General features: G+C 40.5%; 1 protein-coding gene across 1 annotated transcript in view; it reads left to right on the forward strand.

Moving 5' to 3' along the window:
- STAP1 (signal transducing adaptor family member 1) overlaps positions 1–16,314 on the forward strand; it is a 414,195-nt gene that overhangs the window by 177,556 nt on the left and 220,325 nt on the right. The window contains exon 4 of the mRNA XM_085636512.1: positions 6,790–6,846. Coding sequence (XP_085492638.1) covers positions 6,790–6,846 — 57 coding nt within the window. The remainder of the gene's footprint in view (positions 1–6,789; positions 6,847–16,314) is intronic.

Consider the following 16,314-nt stretch of genomic DNA (forward strand, 5'->3'; position numbering starts at 1 on the left):
TTCTTATTTGAATAATATTTATGCGGTGTTCCGATATGTTTGCCGCTTGAATATATCCTGCTTTTTTTCAATCCTTTTGCTGTATCTAAAATGCTTTTTTCTCTGGAAAATGACACACAAAATAAGAGCCATCATTCATCTATAGAAGTTTACAAATATAGAATTAAGTATCATGTTTGGAAGGGAAGAAGCCTGTAATTTCAACTAGAAAATCATTAGATTAACTGTAAAAAAAAAAAAGGTTTATGTTGCCTCTGGTTACCATTTATTATGGAAGCCTTATCTTAGAGCAGGGAAACAGATTATATATTGTTCATCATCATAAGATACTTCATCACAGATAGAACTGAAAACCTCTGTGTAAGGTACAATAACGTGATCACTCTTATCTCTTGGCATGTAAGACTTTGCAATTCAGTGAGTCAGTTTTGAACTCACTGTTACCAAGCAAAAGTAATATGTAATCCACTTTGCAAGGATCATTATATATTGTTAGATCAACATTTGTAGTAAAGTCAAAATAACTTTATTTGGTTTCAAGAACCATAAAAGTTTGACACAGCTATGTTGCAAATTTAAAATTAGTCTTATCAGGATTACAAAAAAGTGTAAAACCAGATAAAATGTACATGCAACTTAAAAATATACGAACCTGATATCAAATACATTAGGCATTCATCTCTGATATCACCCATACAATATAAACCGTGTAACTAGTTTATAGAAAACGGTTGCTCAGAATTTCATCAACTATACTAGTTCATAACGTTTTCTTATAGACATTGCAATTCTAATAAAATTCGTAACAGCAATGCAAATAGCTGACATATACAAAGACAATACAAAATTAAAACCGCCAATAAAAGTGCAAGGTCTTATTTCCCTTAATGATGGAATTAAAAATTGCTCCCCCGGCTCCTTATAGAGGGGACAAAATAGAATAAAGTGCAACGTGCTTTGTGCTGTTACATTGTCACATGGACAGGGCGGTAGACTGTGAACCCAACCTGACTGTTTAGGAAATGCCACTAAATAATGCAATGTATTCAATCGAAACCTGGTCAGATAAAATCGTGCTTGAACATTCGTAGTGAAAGATAAATAACATTTCTGTTTTCCAAAGGATAAACCTAAGGGATCAGGTGCTACCTGTTAACCGTCAGACTTCTTGCACCTTGTCTCTGTTCCCTAGAAGTGAACTACCACTCCCATAATGCATTGGGCATGGCATCAGGTTGTGTGCTGTCCCATACTGCACCGAGCAACAGTCACATGACCAAGATGGCTTATAAGCAGCCCTCCCCTGTTCTCAGGTGCTTGGCTTCCTTCCTCCCTGTGGACCACGCCCCCCTTCGTTCTGAACAGCTCTGATTTCTCTCACATGCCCGACATGTCGTTGCTGGCTTCTCCCTACAGCCTGTTGACCGGGAATCACCGCCTGTGTTCCTGGATAGTTAACAGCGAGCACATCACGGGAAGTTCTTTGTTCCCTGCCGAGAATCCCTGCATCAAGCGCGAGGACGCGCTGTTTTAATTTCCCCTCCCCTGGAGCGCTGGTGTTGTGGACTCCATCTGTTGCCCTCCATTAAGCGCGAGGACGCGCTGATATTATTTCCTCCCTTCTTGGGACTTGGATATTTGGGGCCCTGTTTAGAAAATCTTCTTAAGCGCAAGGACGCGCTACTGTTGTTTTATGTTATATCGCTGCTGACGAGCAGCGTCCTTATGATCTCTGCCTTCACTTTTTTTTTTTTGAAACGCGAGGTCGGGAATGAAACGGATACTTTGTTGCCGCTCGCTTCCGCTCACGCTCACGCTATCCTCGCTACCAGAGAGCTCCATGCTGGTGAAATAGAGCTTGTCACTAACCTGATCTCCTGTGGAAAGTCATTAGGGAAGTGCAACTGGAATCTTTCTTTTGCCTCACAACCACATACCATTCTAACTGTTGAGAAAATCCTGCCACATTGCTTTAGCTTCTGCAACCTCAAATTACCACTGCTGGCAGACGTATGCCTGTAATCTGTTGTTTTGGATTCCTAATACACTGTTTGGGGTAATCCTTTTGCCTCTCATCCTTTCATTCTTGATAAAGAGACCTCTCCTCATTTGGGAAACAAGCAATTGAGTATAGGTGATTATGAGAGAGCACACAACCTCCGCTCTTTATTTAACCTTGGTGATTAGTGATATCTATACCATCGTTTTGGGAGGGAAATCTCTTTTCAACCTTCTCATTTCTTTTCTTGTTGTTTATTATTTTTTACACTCTGCACGGTTACACTACACGTCCTCCACGTACTGCTCCTTCACTCTGCTGGTCTTGTTGAAGATCCACCTGGTGGTCCTACGTCGTCTCCTCTCTCCCTGAGAATACTAGTCCATCCTTTGGTGCGCCTTACTTGGCAAGAGGTGACTGTACCTTAGGGGAGAGGGGAGGCCCACTCTTCGCTCCCGATGATATTAGTTCTTCTGCCTAGGGACCGGTTGCCCGACACTACCAATTGTGCACGGCGCAAATGGGCCCAGCTTAAAATGCCTCTTTTATTGCATCTTTCGTGTTTATGTTAATGCTAGCAGGTTTATGATAATAATGGCCCAGACCTAACTCTTTTAAAAATTTTCTTCACGAAGCAAAGCCAGGGAATGGGCAGTGCGCTATCTAAGTTCATGCAATCTTAGATAACCTCACGTGAGAACGTTAAGTCCTCAGATAACCAAATCTTAGACCATAGGAGTAATAGGGGAATGGCAATACGATCTTCTAGATAGGTCAGCCCTATCTCCTGGTGGGGTGGCAATAATATGCAGGGGCACTATTAGGGGTCAATAAAAGTCTCTTTATAAATTTATTTTCAAGGACCTGCAACCGTTGAGTATTATAGTAGCCCCAAACTCCCGCCCCATATGATGCCACCGATAAACACTTCGCTTTATAAAGGGTAACTAGTTTGGTCACTGGTTTATGGCCTAGCTTGCGAGCGAATTGAAATAGTCCTTCCACAACCCGACTAGTCTGTTGTGCCCTAGCTGCAATGACATTTGTAGTAATTGACTGTAATCAAAATCATGGAAGATTGTTTTCTGTCCTTCCTGCATTTCCAAAGGCTTTTAAAAAAACTTTATGACTTAGTTGATATTGTCCTACGTGACTCAAAAAACTGTGGTCTAAGCACCAATCTGTTGGCTTTTCTAAATTTGAAAAAGATTGTTTTACAGGACAATAAAAACAACTTTAAGACATCCAGCTTTTTCAAATTGATAACTTTGGGTAAAATCAAACTACTTGAGAAGTCAGAGGTAGGCTGAATTATTTAATAGTAAGATTAGGCTAGGAGAACTGAGGGACATGTGGAAAGATATACAAATTGTAAGTTTTTTTATGAATTAGTGTTAAGTCAACGACGGACAATATGTAGTTATCATATTTACTTCTTTTTCAATACAACCTTTAATAAGAAAAAAGGAATACTTCAATGGGATCCTTTCTTGAAATGATGAGCTAAAATTACTGGGCTCAGTGCCATGATCTGTGGCCAGCACTCACATCTTTTCATTAGCAGGCCTGCAAGTTAAGTACTGTGAACTGGCAGGTACTGCACATATTCGGAGAAGGGTGAGGCTGCCAATGGCCGTAAAGCATCAGTGCTTGAAACAAGGCATTGCATCTTGAAGGGCATACTACTAGAGGTGCCTACTAGAGGTGCCGAGTATAAAGTACCTACTTTGCCTATAATGCCACAGGCCACCCTCAAGGTTTGGAAATGGTGGCAGCCATTATGGAGTAATTCAGTGTAAGTTCCTCATGCTCCAGGGCAGCCTTACTAGGCAATTGAGATGCAATGTTGCTACAGCCGGGATCTTGTTGCCTGAGCTCATAGAAAACTATGGAAAATTCTTGTAAATGTTTTTTGAAATGAGGTAACTCTGAAGTGAATACTAAGAAGTATTCTTAGGACTCCATTTAAATTTGTGGAGACAAACTGTCGTATAAGTTCTCTTTCAGAACTATCCTTTGTGGACCATAAACTCATATTTACTTTGCACATCTTTTTTATTTATGTGAAGCACATGAAAAATCCTCATAACTTTCAAAGACTTTGATATTTTTCTCTAAATGCACATATTTTACTAAGTTACCTATAGGCTAGGGAAGTGTTTATTCGGTATTCATGTGAACTTATGTTTGTTATATTGCAGTCTCAATAAACCACCTTGAATATATTCTTGAATGAGGAAGCATGTTCTCACAAAATAGAGGTAGTTACTTATCACTACAAGAAATGTGTCCTTATGCTGTTATTTCTACAGAGAATATTTTTGTTTCAGTGTTTAGGCATCTCAAAGTTTCTCTCAAACACAGAGAGCCTGAGATGTAGAGATATTCTGAAGGTATATCATTTTGCAATAGAACATATTAGATGCTGCAATGCGTTGATAAGAAACTTAAGCTACGGAGACTTCCTCCTCAGGCAGACTTCAGTTCCTACCTTTACTTTTTGCCATATGCATCATCTAACATGGTGTCCAGCTTATACAAGCTAATGATGCAGTGTTCTGCACAGTTCCATTCAGTCAGATAAGCTAGCATGCAGGTTGGCAATTCACCAATGTCTAAGCACATGCAGTTGTGATAGATGCGACTGTTGAAGACTGTCTGATTAAATGATCTGCCCAGAATCATACTATGTTACAAATAGGAGAGCACAGTCCCCTGGTGTCAAATTCAACAACTTACAAATGACACCACATCCTGCAGTTCAGTTTGTTTTTGTGGACATGTCAATAAACAAAGTCCATAGGTTTAAATTAATAATTGATATATCTTGTTAAAAACAGTAAAGAATAAAAGGTTGATGCAATCATTAATTTGTTCTAAACTTTGCACAGGGTTGATATTATATTCCCTAATGTCATGTATAAAAATGAGTATCATGTAATGGTAGTTAAAGATTTCGAAAATGTAATCTTTTTTTAAGGTACAGTCAACATGAACAGTTACCATGATGAGAACCAAGAAAACAAATAACATTTCTAAGTCCTTAGGTACAAAAGAGGGCTTCTGTCTGATCAGTGCATCACCATCTCTCTTCTTGTGTATTGTAATGGTAGGGTTGCATTATTAAATAGTCAAATGTGATGTGGAGGTGTTGGACCATAGTTCCAAAGGATTTAGTTCACAAAACGTAAGGTTTTTTCAAAACTTCTTACGCTTTGTCAAGGTTGCAAGGCTATTGAAGTTTGAAGTATAAATTATGGGAAAACAATCCTTTAAATACCCGAAATCCCTCGCAAACATCTACTTCTAGCAGGGGTTAATAGGTTTACAGGGCAATTCTTAAAAAAAAAAATGTAAATGTTCGAATAAATATTTGCCTGCAGGTGCAGTTTTTCTAAGTTAACTCCTATGAAATATGCTGTTTTTCAACTTCGCAAAATCTTTTTTTGTCAAAATTTACATTTCGCACACTTGCTAATTCGAAGGTGCCCTGAAATCTAAATAAAGGTTCCGCCTTTCTGTGCATTTTTCCTTTTATTGTGTTATCCTTTTTCTGTGGGGATGTGTGTGCCTGGAGAAATGTTTGACTATGTCCAAAGTCAGGTAAAATCACCACTTGTCCAAGAGGGCACAGAGTTTGCAGCAAAAGATACCATTCTCAGAAAATGAAGAATTCTTTGCTGATCATATGCATCACATCCTCACAAAAGCTTACTGTGTATCAGAGGTTTGCTGCCTAGTCTCAGAATTCAGCCCCGCCAGGCACTGGAGAGAATGCGAGTTGTCTATAGGGTGGAGGTTGCATAGGGCACATCTCCTTGTCCCAGGGACACTTTCTGATTGAGGTTAGCTGCAGTTTAGAAATCGTTGGGCCGCTACCACACGTGGCTGCGATTCATCTTTGATAGTTTCAGAAATTCGTGAAAGTTTTTAAAGCACTTGTATAACTTATTTTGTGTGTAATTTTGAAGTGGATTTTATCACATACATCATATTAGTTTAATAGATGCAAATATCTAAAACTTACATTTGAACCTAAAATAAAGCGAATCCAAAATGAGTTAAATGATAGAAGCATTCTCATGGCTGATCCTAAGAAAGGAATAAGATAAATATTTTCATGGTCACCCTTAATCTGGGGACCAGAAAAACCTTTACACACGGGAACCAATTAAACCTTTTTGTTATCTCTTCAAGCGGGTGGGGGTGGGGCAGACACTCATCAATCACAAAAGGGCAACTTCTAAATCTTTGCCACAGTCCTAGAAGAGTAGCTGCCCTTACTGTCAATTCCCGACATATCAGACAAAGGTTATTCTGAAGAATCTATTAATGATATTTTATTTAGCACCAGACAAACCAACAACAGAATATTTAGACTGCGCTCACATGGTCATAAAAATGAATTGCCTATCACTTTGGCACTATTAGAAATAACTTGATTTTCCAGTTTAGCCTAACAATCTCAACTATGTAAGTCTTTTTCCCATTGTGAATTGTCGGTGTCTGTACAGCCAGTTGATCAAATGTTTCAATCCTAGCAAGTTTTACTAAGTCTCTCATTATGAAAAGATTGATTAATATATATCCTAAAGACGTGTAATAGTAACATGTTATTTAAACATCTACGAAATAGATAAAACTGGTGTATTAAGCACTCTATCTATTATTCTCATTATATAATGCAGGTCTTAAGTAAATGAACTTAAAGGAAAGGAACAACTGCTTGTAAAGTTTTGTATTTTTCATAAAGGACATTGCACCAATTGACTTTATGTTTTGTTCTTCAGACTGAAACCCCTGAAGATGTGGAGGAATGGAAAGGCTTCATTCTCACAGTGACACAGGTAAACCTATCAAATACAATCCTGTGATTTTACTGTTTGCCCTGAGACCTTTGTATAGGAGATGTTATTCAACAATTTCTGTAAAGTATTAGTCAAGAGTAAAGGCCAGTCCTATTGTGAATAGATGATGTAGTTTAACTGCAAGATTGATCCATGTCATTTTCTACTGATGACTTACGGTTTCTGGGATGCTTTTCACTAGATTTATTTTTCTATGGTATAAATTCTACCTGACCAGTTACACAATCCCTGCACTTGGTCCAGTTGCTGGCAGTGCAAGGGCTTTTTTGAACATCAGTTGATGTCACTAATGGAAGCTGATGTGTAGTGTGTTTGTTTTTTAACCAGCAGACTTTCCCTTTTCCATTCTGGAGGGTACAAGTCAGTGTCCAAAAATACTTATGCGCCAACTCGATCCATTAAAAACATTTGCAAATGGTAAAATTTCCAAAGGCATTAATTGATGTTTTATTAAAATTATCTATGACTATCAAATAACTTTTTAAGGAAGCACCACATTATAGTATGCTAAACAAACATCTGCAGACATTTAAAAGATATATATTGGACCACCACCGGAAACACTAAGCAAATGAATATCAAAACTGAATTTTTATCACACGATAGGGTCGGCGTCGCACCCATACTGCTTGAGACGTTGTGGGGAGGTGGGTACATTCATTCATACGGTGTGGGAGTGTGCTAAGATCAGGGACTATTGGGTAAAAGTAATGAGGACCATATCACAGGCGGTGGAGGTGTCTTTGACGCCGGAACCCAGAAGATGCTTGCTAAATGTTTGGGAACCAAACGACCTCACGCGCCCTTTGCAGGAATGGGCCACGCTGGGGATGCTAGTAGCAAAGCGCAACGTCGCACAGAAATGGGGGGCGGTGGAGTCAACAACGCTGGCTGCATGGTGTAGAGATCTGGACACTGCTATGATGGCCGAGAGGGCGATTTTCATTCATCGAGGATGTCCAAAGAAATGGAGTAGAGTGTGGGGGGCGTGGAATAAATTCAGGGGATTTATCTGTGAGCCTCCGGAAATGCGGGCGGTGGAGGATTCTGAGGATGGGAGCGAGGGAGAGGCTGAAGTTTGAGGGAGGAGACGTTGTTCATAATTGGGATGCCTGTAAAATCCCTGTGCGGTTGCCTGGAAAGACAAAGATGTCTGGAGATATTGTCAATCTGTACTGTTATTTAAGCTTGTGCCAAACTTCATATACAATAAAAAGTGTTTCAAAACTGAATTTTTATTGAAAAAGGAATCATTTATATTGAGCAAATATACATTAGCAAAGCAGGGTTTTATTTATCGCGGTTTTGCTGATCTCTCCAGCGCCTTTGATTTAGTTAACCAGTCAACCCTCTGGGAAACTTCTATTGACATGGGTGCTCCCATGGATATTGTCTCTCCTCACTCTCAGATCTACTCTTTTATGACCTCATTTGTAAGATTCAGGCTGGAGGAAGAGTGCACATCGAGATTTACTGTTAAAAGAGGGATAAGGCAAGGGTGCATCATAGCTTCCACACATTTTTCCCTTTATGTGAATGGGATTGACAAGCAGCTACAGATGATAGATGCTGATGCACCCAAAATTGGACCGTGTTGTACGCTTGTGCTCCTATATTCGTACGGTGCGGTGCTAATGTCCAGAACCGCAAATGGTTTACAAAAATTAATTGATGGTTTCGTGAGATATATGGAGCATAATGATCTTAAATTAAATCTTGCTAAGACCTACACTATGGTGTGCGAAAGAGGCAGACCCATAAAGAAATCCTACTTTGTTAGAGAACACAACTTATCAGAGTGAAGAATTTCTCTTATTTGGGAGTGCTTTTCTCAAGTTCCGGTTCTTAGACTCCACACTTAGAATTAGCAAAGTGACGTTTTGTTAGATCGACTGAGGCTTTGTTTAGGTTTGCCAACAAAGTTGGTAAAAACAATTTGGGAGATGAACAAATGTGTACCCTCAGCCTTCTATGGAGCAATTGTCTGTGGGGTGAGGGAGCAAAATACTTTGCAAATACAGGAGAACTTATTCTTGGCCAGGCTTCATGCTGTATCATGTTCAACCCCAATTTTCATGACTCACAGGGAACTAAGTGTAACCTATGTGGGAGATAAAATCAACCTGTCTGTGATTACTGGTTGGCATAACAGTTGGAGCAAACTAGGTATGAAACTTACCAGAGATGTAATTGATGACTGCCTTGTCCTCGAGCACTGTAATAAAATTCCTTGGCTGGTGTACGTCAATAGGCTTTTTAAGGAGATTGGCGTAGAATTTCAAATTAAGAATCCAGCGAACATCCAACAGTATGGCAAGAATGAACTAAAAGCCATTTTTGCCAGTAAACGTTTAGACAAGAGGAAATTCAAAGAAATGCAGAAAATATCAGTAAATAATTACCTGGAAAGGCCCTTACAAAGTGGATTGCAGGGCTATCTTGTGATGGTCACAGATATACAGAAAAGATTTTATCTTGCCAGGTTTCGATTAGACTTTGCACATCGTCTTGTAGCAATCCCATAAAGAGACATATTGTCAAATAAACTTCCTAGATGCCCTTGTGATGGAGTGTCAGTCCAATCTTCAACACATTTTATATTATTTTGTGGTTTTAATGCCAAATCAGGAAACGTGATTTTTGCCCAGTCTTATCGAGGAATTTTACTACGCATCAGGAAGCCTATAAGTATATAAGCAGGCTTGAGACTGATTACATCTGTCATGCTGTTTCCCTTTTTATTAGTGGTGCTATAAAAGTAAGAAATACTCTTACCTTGTATGATAAATTGGTGTATGATTATGATTAGCTATGTGCCATTTATATGGATGATCCTCCTTGTCTGATATTATGATGTATTATATTATTCTTAAATGTTCATGTTTTTATGTATTTTTAAACCGGGTTTTATGATCTAATGAATTTGACAATAGATGCATATAATTATGTGTGCTTTTATGATTATATATAACCGAATAAAGCTGATTTTGACTTGACTTGAATCATTTAATTAATTTTTGAAAGTAGCCAGACAGTATGACGCTGTAAAAGGCATGCTGTTTAGTACTTGTTGTGAAAGATTCCCACAAAGGAGAATTGAAGTTACAGCTTATTTTTCAAAACTGCGCAGACAGAATGCACTAATCATGATATAATCAAATCTCAAGCAATCTATTTTGGGTAGCAACTGTTTTAAATATTTTTTTTTTTAATGAAATATTTAATAATCGGTTTTGATTACCTATTCCAGTCGAAGGAATCACATTTTATTTGTCACTTCAAAATAAAGAATGTTGTTGAAGCACTAATTAGAGGGGCATCTGAATTGTGACCTGAAAGCTAAAAGAGGTGAATGTGATAGGTGATGATTCCCCATAACCAGGGTAGAAATGCTTCTATTTGCATAAGTAATTGAAGCTGTTTTTTTGTTCTGAAAGGAAGAGTCTGCATGAGAATGATCTGGTACTAGCAATAGACCAAACGTTTGCAATCACTAATGGTTTCTCCTCTAATGATTGGTGGCTCTTAAAGGAAGAAGCGCCATAGATCAATAGTGACTCATTTGGGCATTATGATAAATAGCAATTCACTATAAAATATGCTGTTCTGCCCATAGTTTGGAAGACAGTATTGCCATGCAAGTGTGTCTGTTTCGTTGTGTATGTATGTGTGGCTGTGTGTGTGTGTATGTTTGTTCATGGTGTGGTTTCTTGTATGATTAATAGCATCCAGTTCCCTACATTTTGGCCATCCTCCGTATGATGGGGATAATGGTACACACCTGTAGCGTAAGGTTGGCCCTGGCATAATAGTGGCCATTCTGTGCATGTTGAGGGCCCCTCTGGTATGATGGAGCCCAAAGAAACACATTCTTGGCATATTGTGGGAATCTGTGCTATAATGCTGACTATTCTGATCATTTTTTAAGCAAATACGGCTTGCTGATGTCCTGTCTGGCATAATGTGGGCCCTACCTAGCATGGCCACTCTTTGTATATTGTGAGTGTTTATGTTATGGTGGAACCCCACCTTGTTCTATTGGTGCCCATTCTTGACATATTGTGGGTTTGGTAGACATATTGGAGCCCATCCTTGGAATGAGGGTGGCCTTGGCAAAATTGTTACAATTTTAGCTGTTTTGCACCATCTTTCGCTGCATTATTCTAGCCTTTGAACTAAAACTGGCATATTGGTGGCAATTTTGTGCTGTATTGTGAGCATATCTGGCATGAACGGGCGAATTCTTCTGTAAAGGCAAGCAATACATGGCATATTGTGTTCATCGTTCGTATGATAGACTCCCCCTCCCCGGCACACTGTTGGCTATGACATAATACCAGTCATGCTTGTTATGATGGAAGATCAGGTTTACTTATGCCCACCATTGATATGTTAAGTGTATTCTTGACATAATTGTGGCCATTTCTAGTGTAGTGGCTTCAGGGCATATGATGAACCTCCCTAGAAGGTACACGAGAAGTTTGTCCATGTGTGGCAATGATGCAGGTGAAGATTGGGGAAAATGACAAGCTAGTGTTCGAGGACAAAACATGACTTAATTAAAATGAACAGCTTCTATTCCGTTTTAATTAAACAAAAAATTGTAGTTTAGGTTAAAATGGCAAGCATTTGTTTGGAGAAATTTCATTTTGTTATCCGAAATGAAAGGAACATATTTAATATCAAAATATTTCCGGAAACCGACAAATTGATGATTTAAAAATTGCTTATCAGGGTTTTTCTAGCTGCCTCTAATAGGTGCAGCTTCTCATGTAGCTTGGTCACTTTGCTTCCTCAGTGCAAAGCGAAGCGGGTTTTTGCACCCGACAAAGTGCAGTTATACCTTCGTCTTGCCCTTTTGCACAACACGAATATGAACAGCAAACAGTGATAATCAAAAACGCAATCTACTCTAGGTAAACAACTGCCTATGAAGAGAACAGAGAGATATTATACAACGTCACTCTATCACAGGCAGACATTGACACAGCGTCAAGCTCCAGGTCTCAACGAACAAAAGCAAGCCTGTTTCATCTGTTTAGTGGACACTGCAGAGAAAATGTCGCATTGTGTGTTCCATTTACACCAGATGGGTTGATGACGCAATAACTTAAATGACAGAAAAGAGAAAAAAACTGCATTTTAAGCAATGTTTCAAGCCACTATTTTACAAACTTGAAAAATATCAACTGTTCTCACTATTAATTGTATTGCTATCCATCAGCAAAAATGACAGGTGTAAGAAATCTCATATACAAATAAAAGGATACAAGGTAATAAATCAAATAATTCTTCCAAAATCTCTGTACTCAAAGAAAGAGACACTACCGGTTCTCCCAGTAGCTAGTTTTCCATTAAACGGAAGTTCAAATTTCCATGGCCTAGATTTGGGGCATTGCCTGCTTACTTTTTCCAACTGCATTTGAGTAAAAGGAGAGAACATGATATTTTGTCGTGAATTGTAGTAATCGCCCTCAGACCATTGCCAATCATACTACAAATACAAAGTAAACATAAAAATAATGATAATAACGATGATAATAATAATATACACTTACAGAGTGCACTAATAACTCAAATGATGTCCTTGCGCAGTGGAGACATTAATAGACAACAAGTGTTTAGAAAAAACTGTAGGTGGAGAAAATAAAATAAAATAAAAGTTTTAAGAAGCTTGAAGAGATGCAGATAATTTGTTTGTTCCGTCACTGTAAAGATAGAGGATTACAAGCGAGAGGAGACAGAAAGGAAAAAGATCTATCTCCTACCCTGCCCTTATGAGTTTTAGGCTCTCTAAGCAACAGTTGTGAAGATGAGTAACGATTCCTCACAGAATGATAGATGGGGATCTTCTTACGGAGATATTTACAGTAGCGGCTGGTGTCAGGGAAATGTGGTAGGACAGCGTGGGGGTAGGGGGTGCCTGTAACAAAACAAACAATAAGAAAACAAAAAACTTGCCACTCTTCTGCTCCTCTGGGCACAGGCTGAAGCTCCCAGACTCTACTGCGACCAATCCAGATGCTGCTGTCATACCCGTGAGAACAGTGTCGGGATTGAGCGGAGTGAGCTTGTTTTGTGCTCCCTCTGGAGCTGGGAGCCTGTGCCTGCTGGTTTCTCCACCCAGAAACATTTCTGGTTTGGAGAGATGTCAGTGCGCATGACGGTTTTGGCTGTCCTAAGACAGCCGGCCAAACCATCATGCACACTGACAGCAGTACCCACCACTCCTCCTTCCCCTGCTGCAGTGCTGTGGCCCCAATCCCCAAGACTCTACTACAGGACGAAAAATAAAATGATCATCATTTTATTTTTGTTTGCGTCTGAGGGCAGGGGGGCCACGCTCCTCCGCCATAGTGGACGAGCCGCTGCTGCATATTTAGAGCCATAGCCATAAACTGCTCTGTGACAGAAGGACAAGAACTTGAAAATAAAGTGTTTTTTCTATTCTGTGGGGAGCCAATGTAAAACAGCTAGCACACTTGAGATAAAAGAATACGAAGCAAGTTAACAAGAAGCAGAGCAGCAGAATTATGTACTAGCTGTAAATGATGGATGAGTTATTTGAGATGTCCAAGCTAAATAGAATTTGCATGTTTCAGCCTTGAAATGATCAGATTGTGCACTTGTCTTCTACAGAGTTCGGGTAAGAGAAACATCTTAGGATCATTCTTGGGAAGTAAAACAGGTGAAGAAAACCTTATTTTTCTGAGTGAAAAACAATTGCTGAGAATCCATATAGAGTCCCAAATTTATATCTTTGTGGTCAGGAACAGTGCAAGAGACTAGTGGATCTGTCTAACAATTAGTTGTCCATCCTTCTAATTTTGGGTTTATCTGAATTTAGCATAAGGTGATTAAGTTTTATCCTTGGTCAAATTTGAAGGAGGCAGGCAAATGTTAGCTTGGGTCTGCTAGGAGACTAATCAATTCCTAGCGCTATGTAAGTGTCATCTGCATAGGCTATCACTGAAAGACCCAATGTCTCAATGAGGCGGACAAGAGGAGCCATTAATTAGCTGAAAACTCAGGGAGGAACACTGAGGCACACCAAACATAATAGGCTGAAAGTCTGACTGATGAGAAGGAAGACAGACTACCAGGAGGCGATCAGAAAGAAAGTATTTCAGCCAGGAAATAGCCCAATTGTGAATGCAAGAATCACACAAGTCATTGATAAGAATGGAATGGGTCACTGTATCGAACACTGCCTGCAGGCCAAGAAGGACCAGGGAGGCATGCTTACCTTCTGATCCTCTCCCTCACCAAGGACCCCCTCACCGCCAAAACCAACCTCCACCAGGGAATGAAGGCCGTCGCTGACTGGATGGAAGACAGCCGCCTCAAACTGAACACAGACAAAACGGAAATCCTCATCCTCGGGTCCAACCCCTCCGCTTGTGACGACTCTTGGTGGCCCACATCACTGGGGTCCCCCTTGGCCCCCACCGACCACACACGCAACCTGGGAGTCATCCTCGACTCGAAACTCTCCATGACCAAACAAGTCAACGCAGTCTCCTCCACCTGTTTCAACACCCTCCGCATGCTCCGCAAGATCTTCAGATGGATCCCGATACACATGAGGAAAACAGTCACCCAGGCTCTGGTCAGCAGCAGGCTTGACTACGGAAACGCCCTCTACACCAGATCCTCGTCCAAGCTCATCAGCAGACTACAGAGAATCCAGAATGCCTCTGCACGCCTGATCCTCGACGTCCCGCGCCGCGACCACATCACCCCCCCACCTGAAGAACCTGCACTGGCTCCCCGTCGACAAAAGAATCTCCTTCAAGCTCCTGATCCACGCACACAAGGCACTCCACAAAACCGGCCCAGCCTATCTCAACAGCCGACTCTCCTTTTACATACCCAACAGAAAACTCCGCTCTGCTGACCACGCCCTGGCCACGGTCCCACGCATCCGGCGAACTACTTCAGGAGGCAGATCCTTCTCCCACCGCGCCGCCAAGACCTGGAACACCCTCCCCCTCCACCTACGCCAAACCGAAGACCTGCTGACCTTCAGGAGACAACTCAAGACCTGGCTCTTCGAACAGTAACAGCCCCCCCAGCGCCTTGAAACCCGCCTGGGTATGTAGTGCACTTTACAAGTTACTTGATTGATTGATTGTTCTACCATGAGACTGTGGTCATGGGCAAACGACAGCAGGCCCGAATCAGTAGTGTGCCTTCGTCTGCATCCTGATGGAATGGGATGAGGCACGCCATTCGCTTTGAGGTACACAGAGTTGCTCCTTAGCATGTTTTTCACAAACTTGTGAAAGAAGGGAAAGTAAAAAAAATACAACAAAGGTTGGATAATATAGTGGTGTCAGCAGAAGGTTTATTAATCCAGGGAATTACCAATTCTTTTTTCCAACAATCAGGAAGTATGTCAGAAGTAAGAGACAAATTACACTTATACGTAGGTAGTGTGCTGTTTCAGTGGCACACCATATGATATGAAGAGGACCAGGGTCAAGCAATGATCCAGAGCAGATTTTGATTGTTTTGGAATATGGCTGGCCTTTTCAGCAAGGAATGTGGAATGGATGAATTGATGAAGAAATACCATATTGTGTGTTTAAAGGAACCCTGGGCTTGCAACACAGTAAACATTGATGAGTTTACCCTTGTGTCAACACCGGCTGTCTACTCCAGGTTAGGGCATGATCGGGTTGGGCTGTTAACTTTGGTCCCTGTTTCATTAGAAAGCAGGATTTCTAAAATCTATTGTGATTCACCCCATTTTCAAATGATGTGCCTGACATTTGCTGTTAAAGAGACAAATGTTATTATGAACTTTTATCTGAATCATTTTAATTATAACACAGATATAGTAAAGTCACTTGACCGGACTCTCAGTGAGGGAATGGGAGAGTTGAAGGGGCATTATTTTGTAATCAGGGTAGGGGGTTCAACAGCAGGCTCTGTGCAATATTGAGAAGTTATTTTTGTGGCATGGTGTGGTATGGCTATGTGGTTCAATTTATCTTTGAACGTAATCCGTGTGGTGAAGTTCTAAACACAGTAATAAGCAAGCACTGCTTCATGCATTCATTAGATCTTACATTGGCTCCAGCCCAGAGATATACTAATTTCACTGGGAAGGGCCCTGGACGCATGATTGATTTTATCGCTATTTCAGACAGGTGTAGTAACAAGGTTACCCACTTTTCCATCCTCCAGAATTGAATGTGTGAACACAACCTCTTGGCACTATGTATTTTAAGGGGGTCATGCACAGCCACAGTATACTCAAACCATTCCACCACAAGAGACCACTAACACCAAGGGTATTCTGCAAAAATGGGCCATTGTGTATTCTAGATATTTGTTAACTGAGGTGTTTCTAGACACAGGGAGCAGCTGATGATGTGTCTGGAGTTCAGGCCAGATTCCCTGTGTTTGCTTATGGCGTACAATGCGATTAGTAAAATTGTG

This window comes from Triturus cristatus, chromosome 2_1 (genome assembly GCF_964204655.1).
Source record: "Triturus cristatus chromosome 2_1, aTriCri1.1, whole genome shotgun sequence".
Lineage (NCBI taxonomy): Eukaryota > Metazoa > Chordata > Amphibia > Caudata > Salamandridae > Triturus > Triturus cristatus.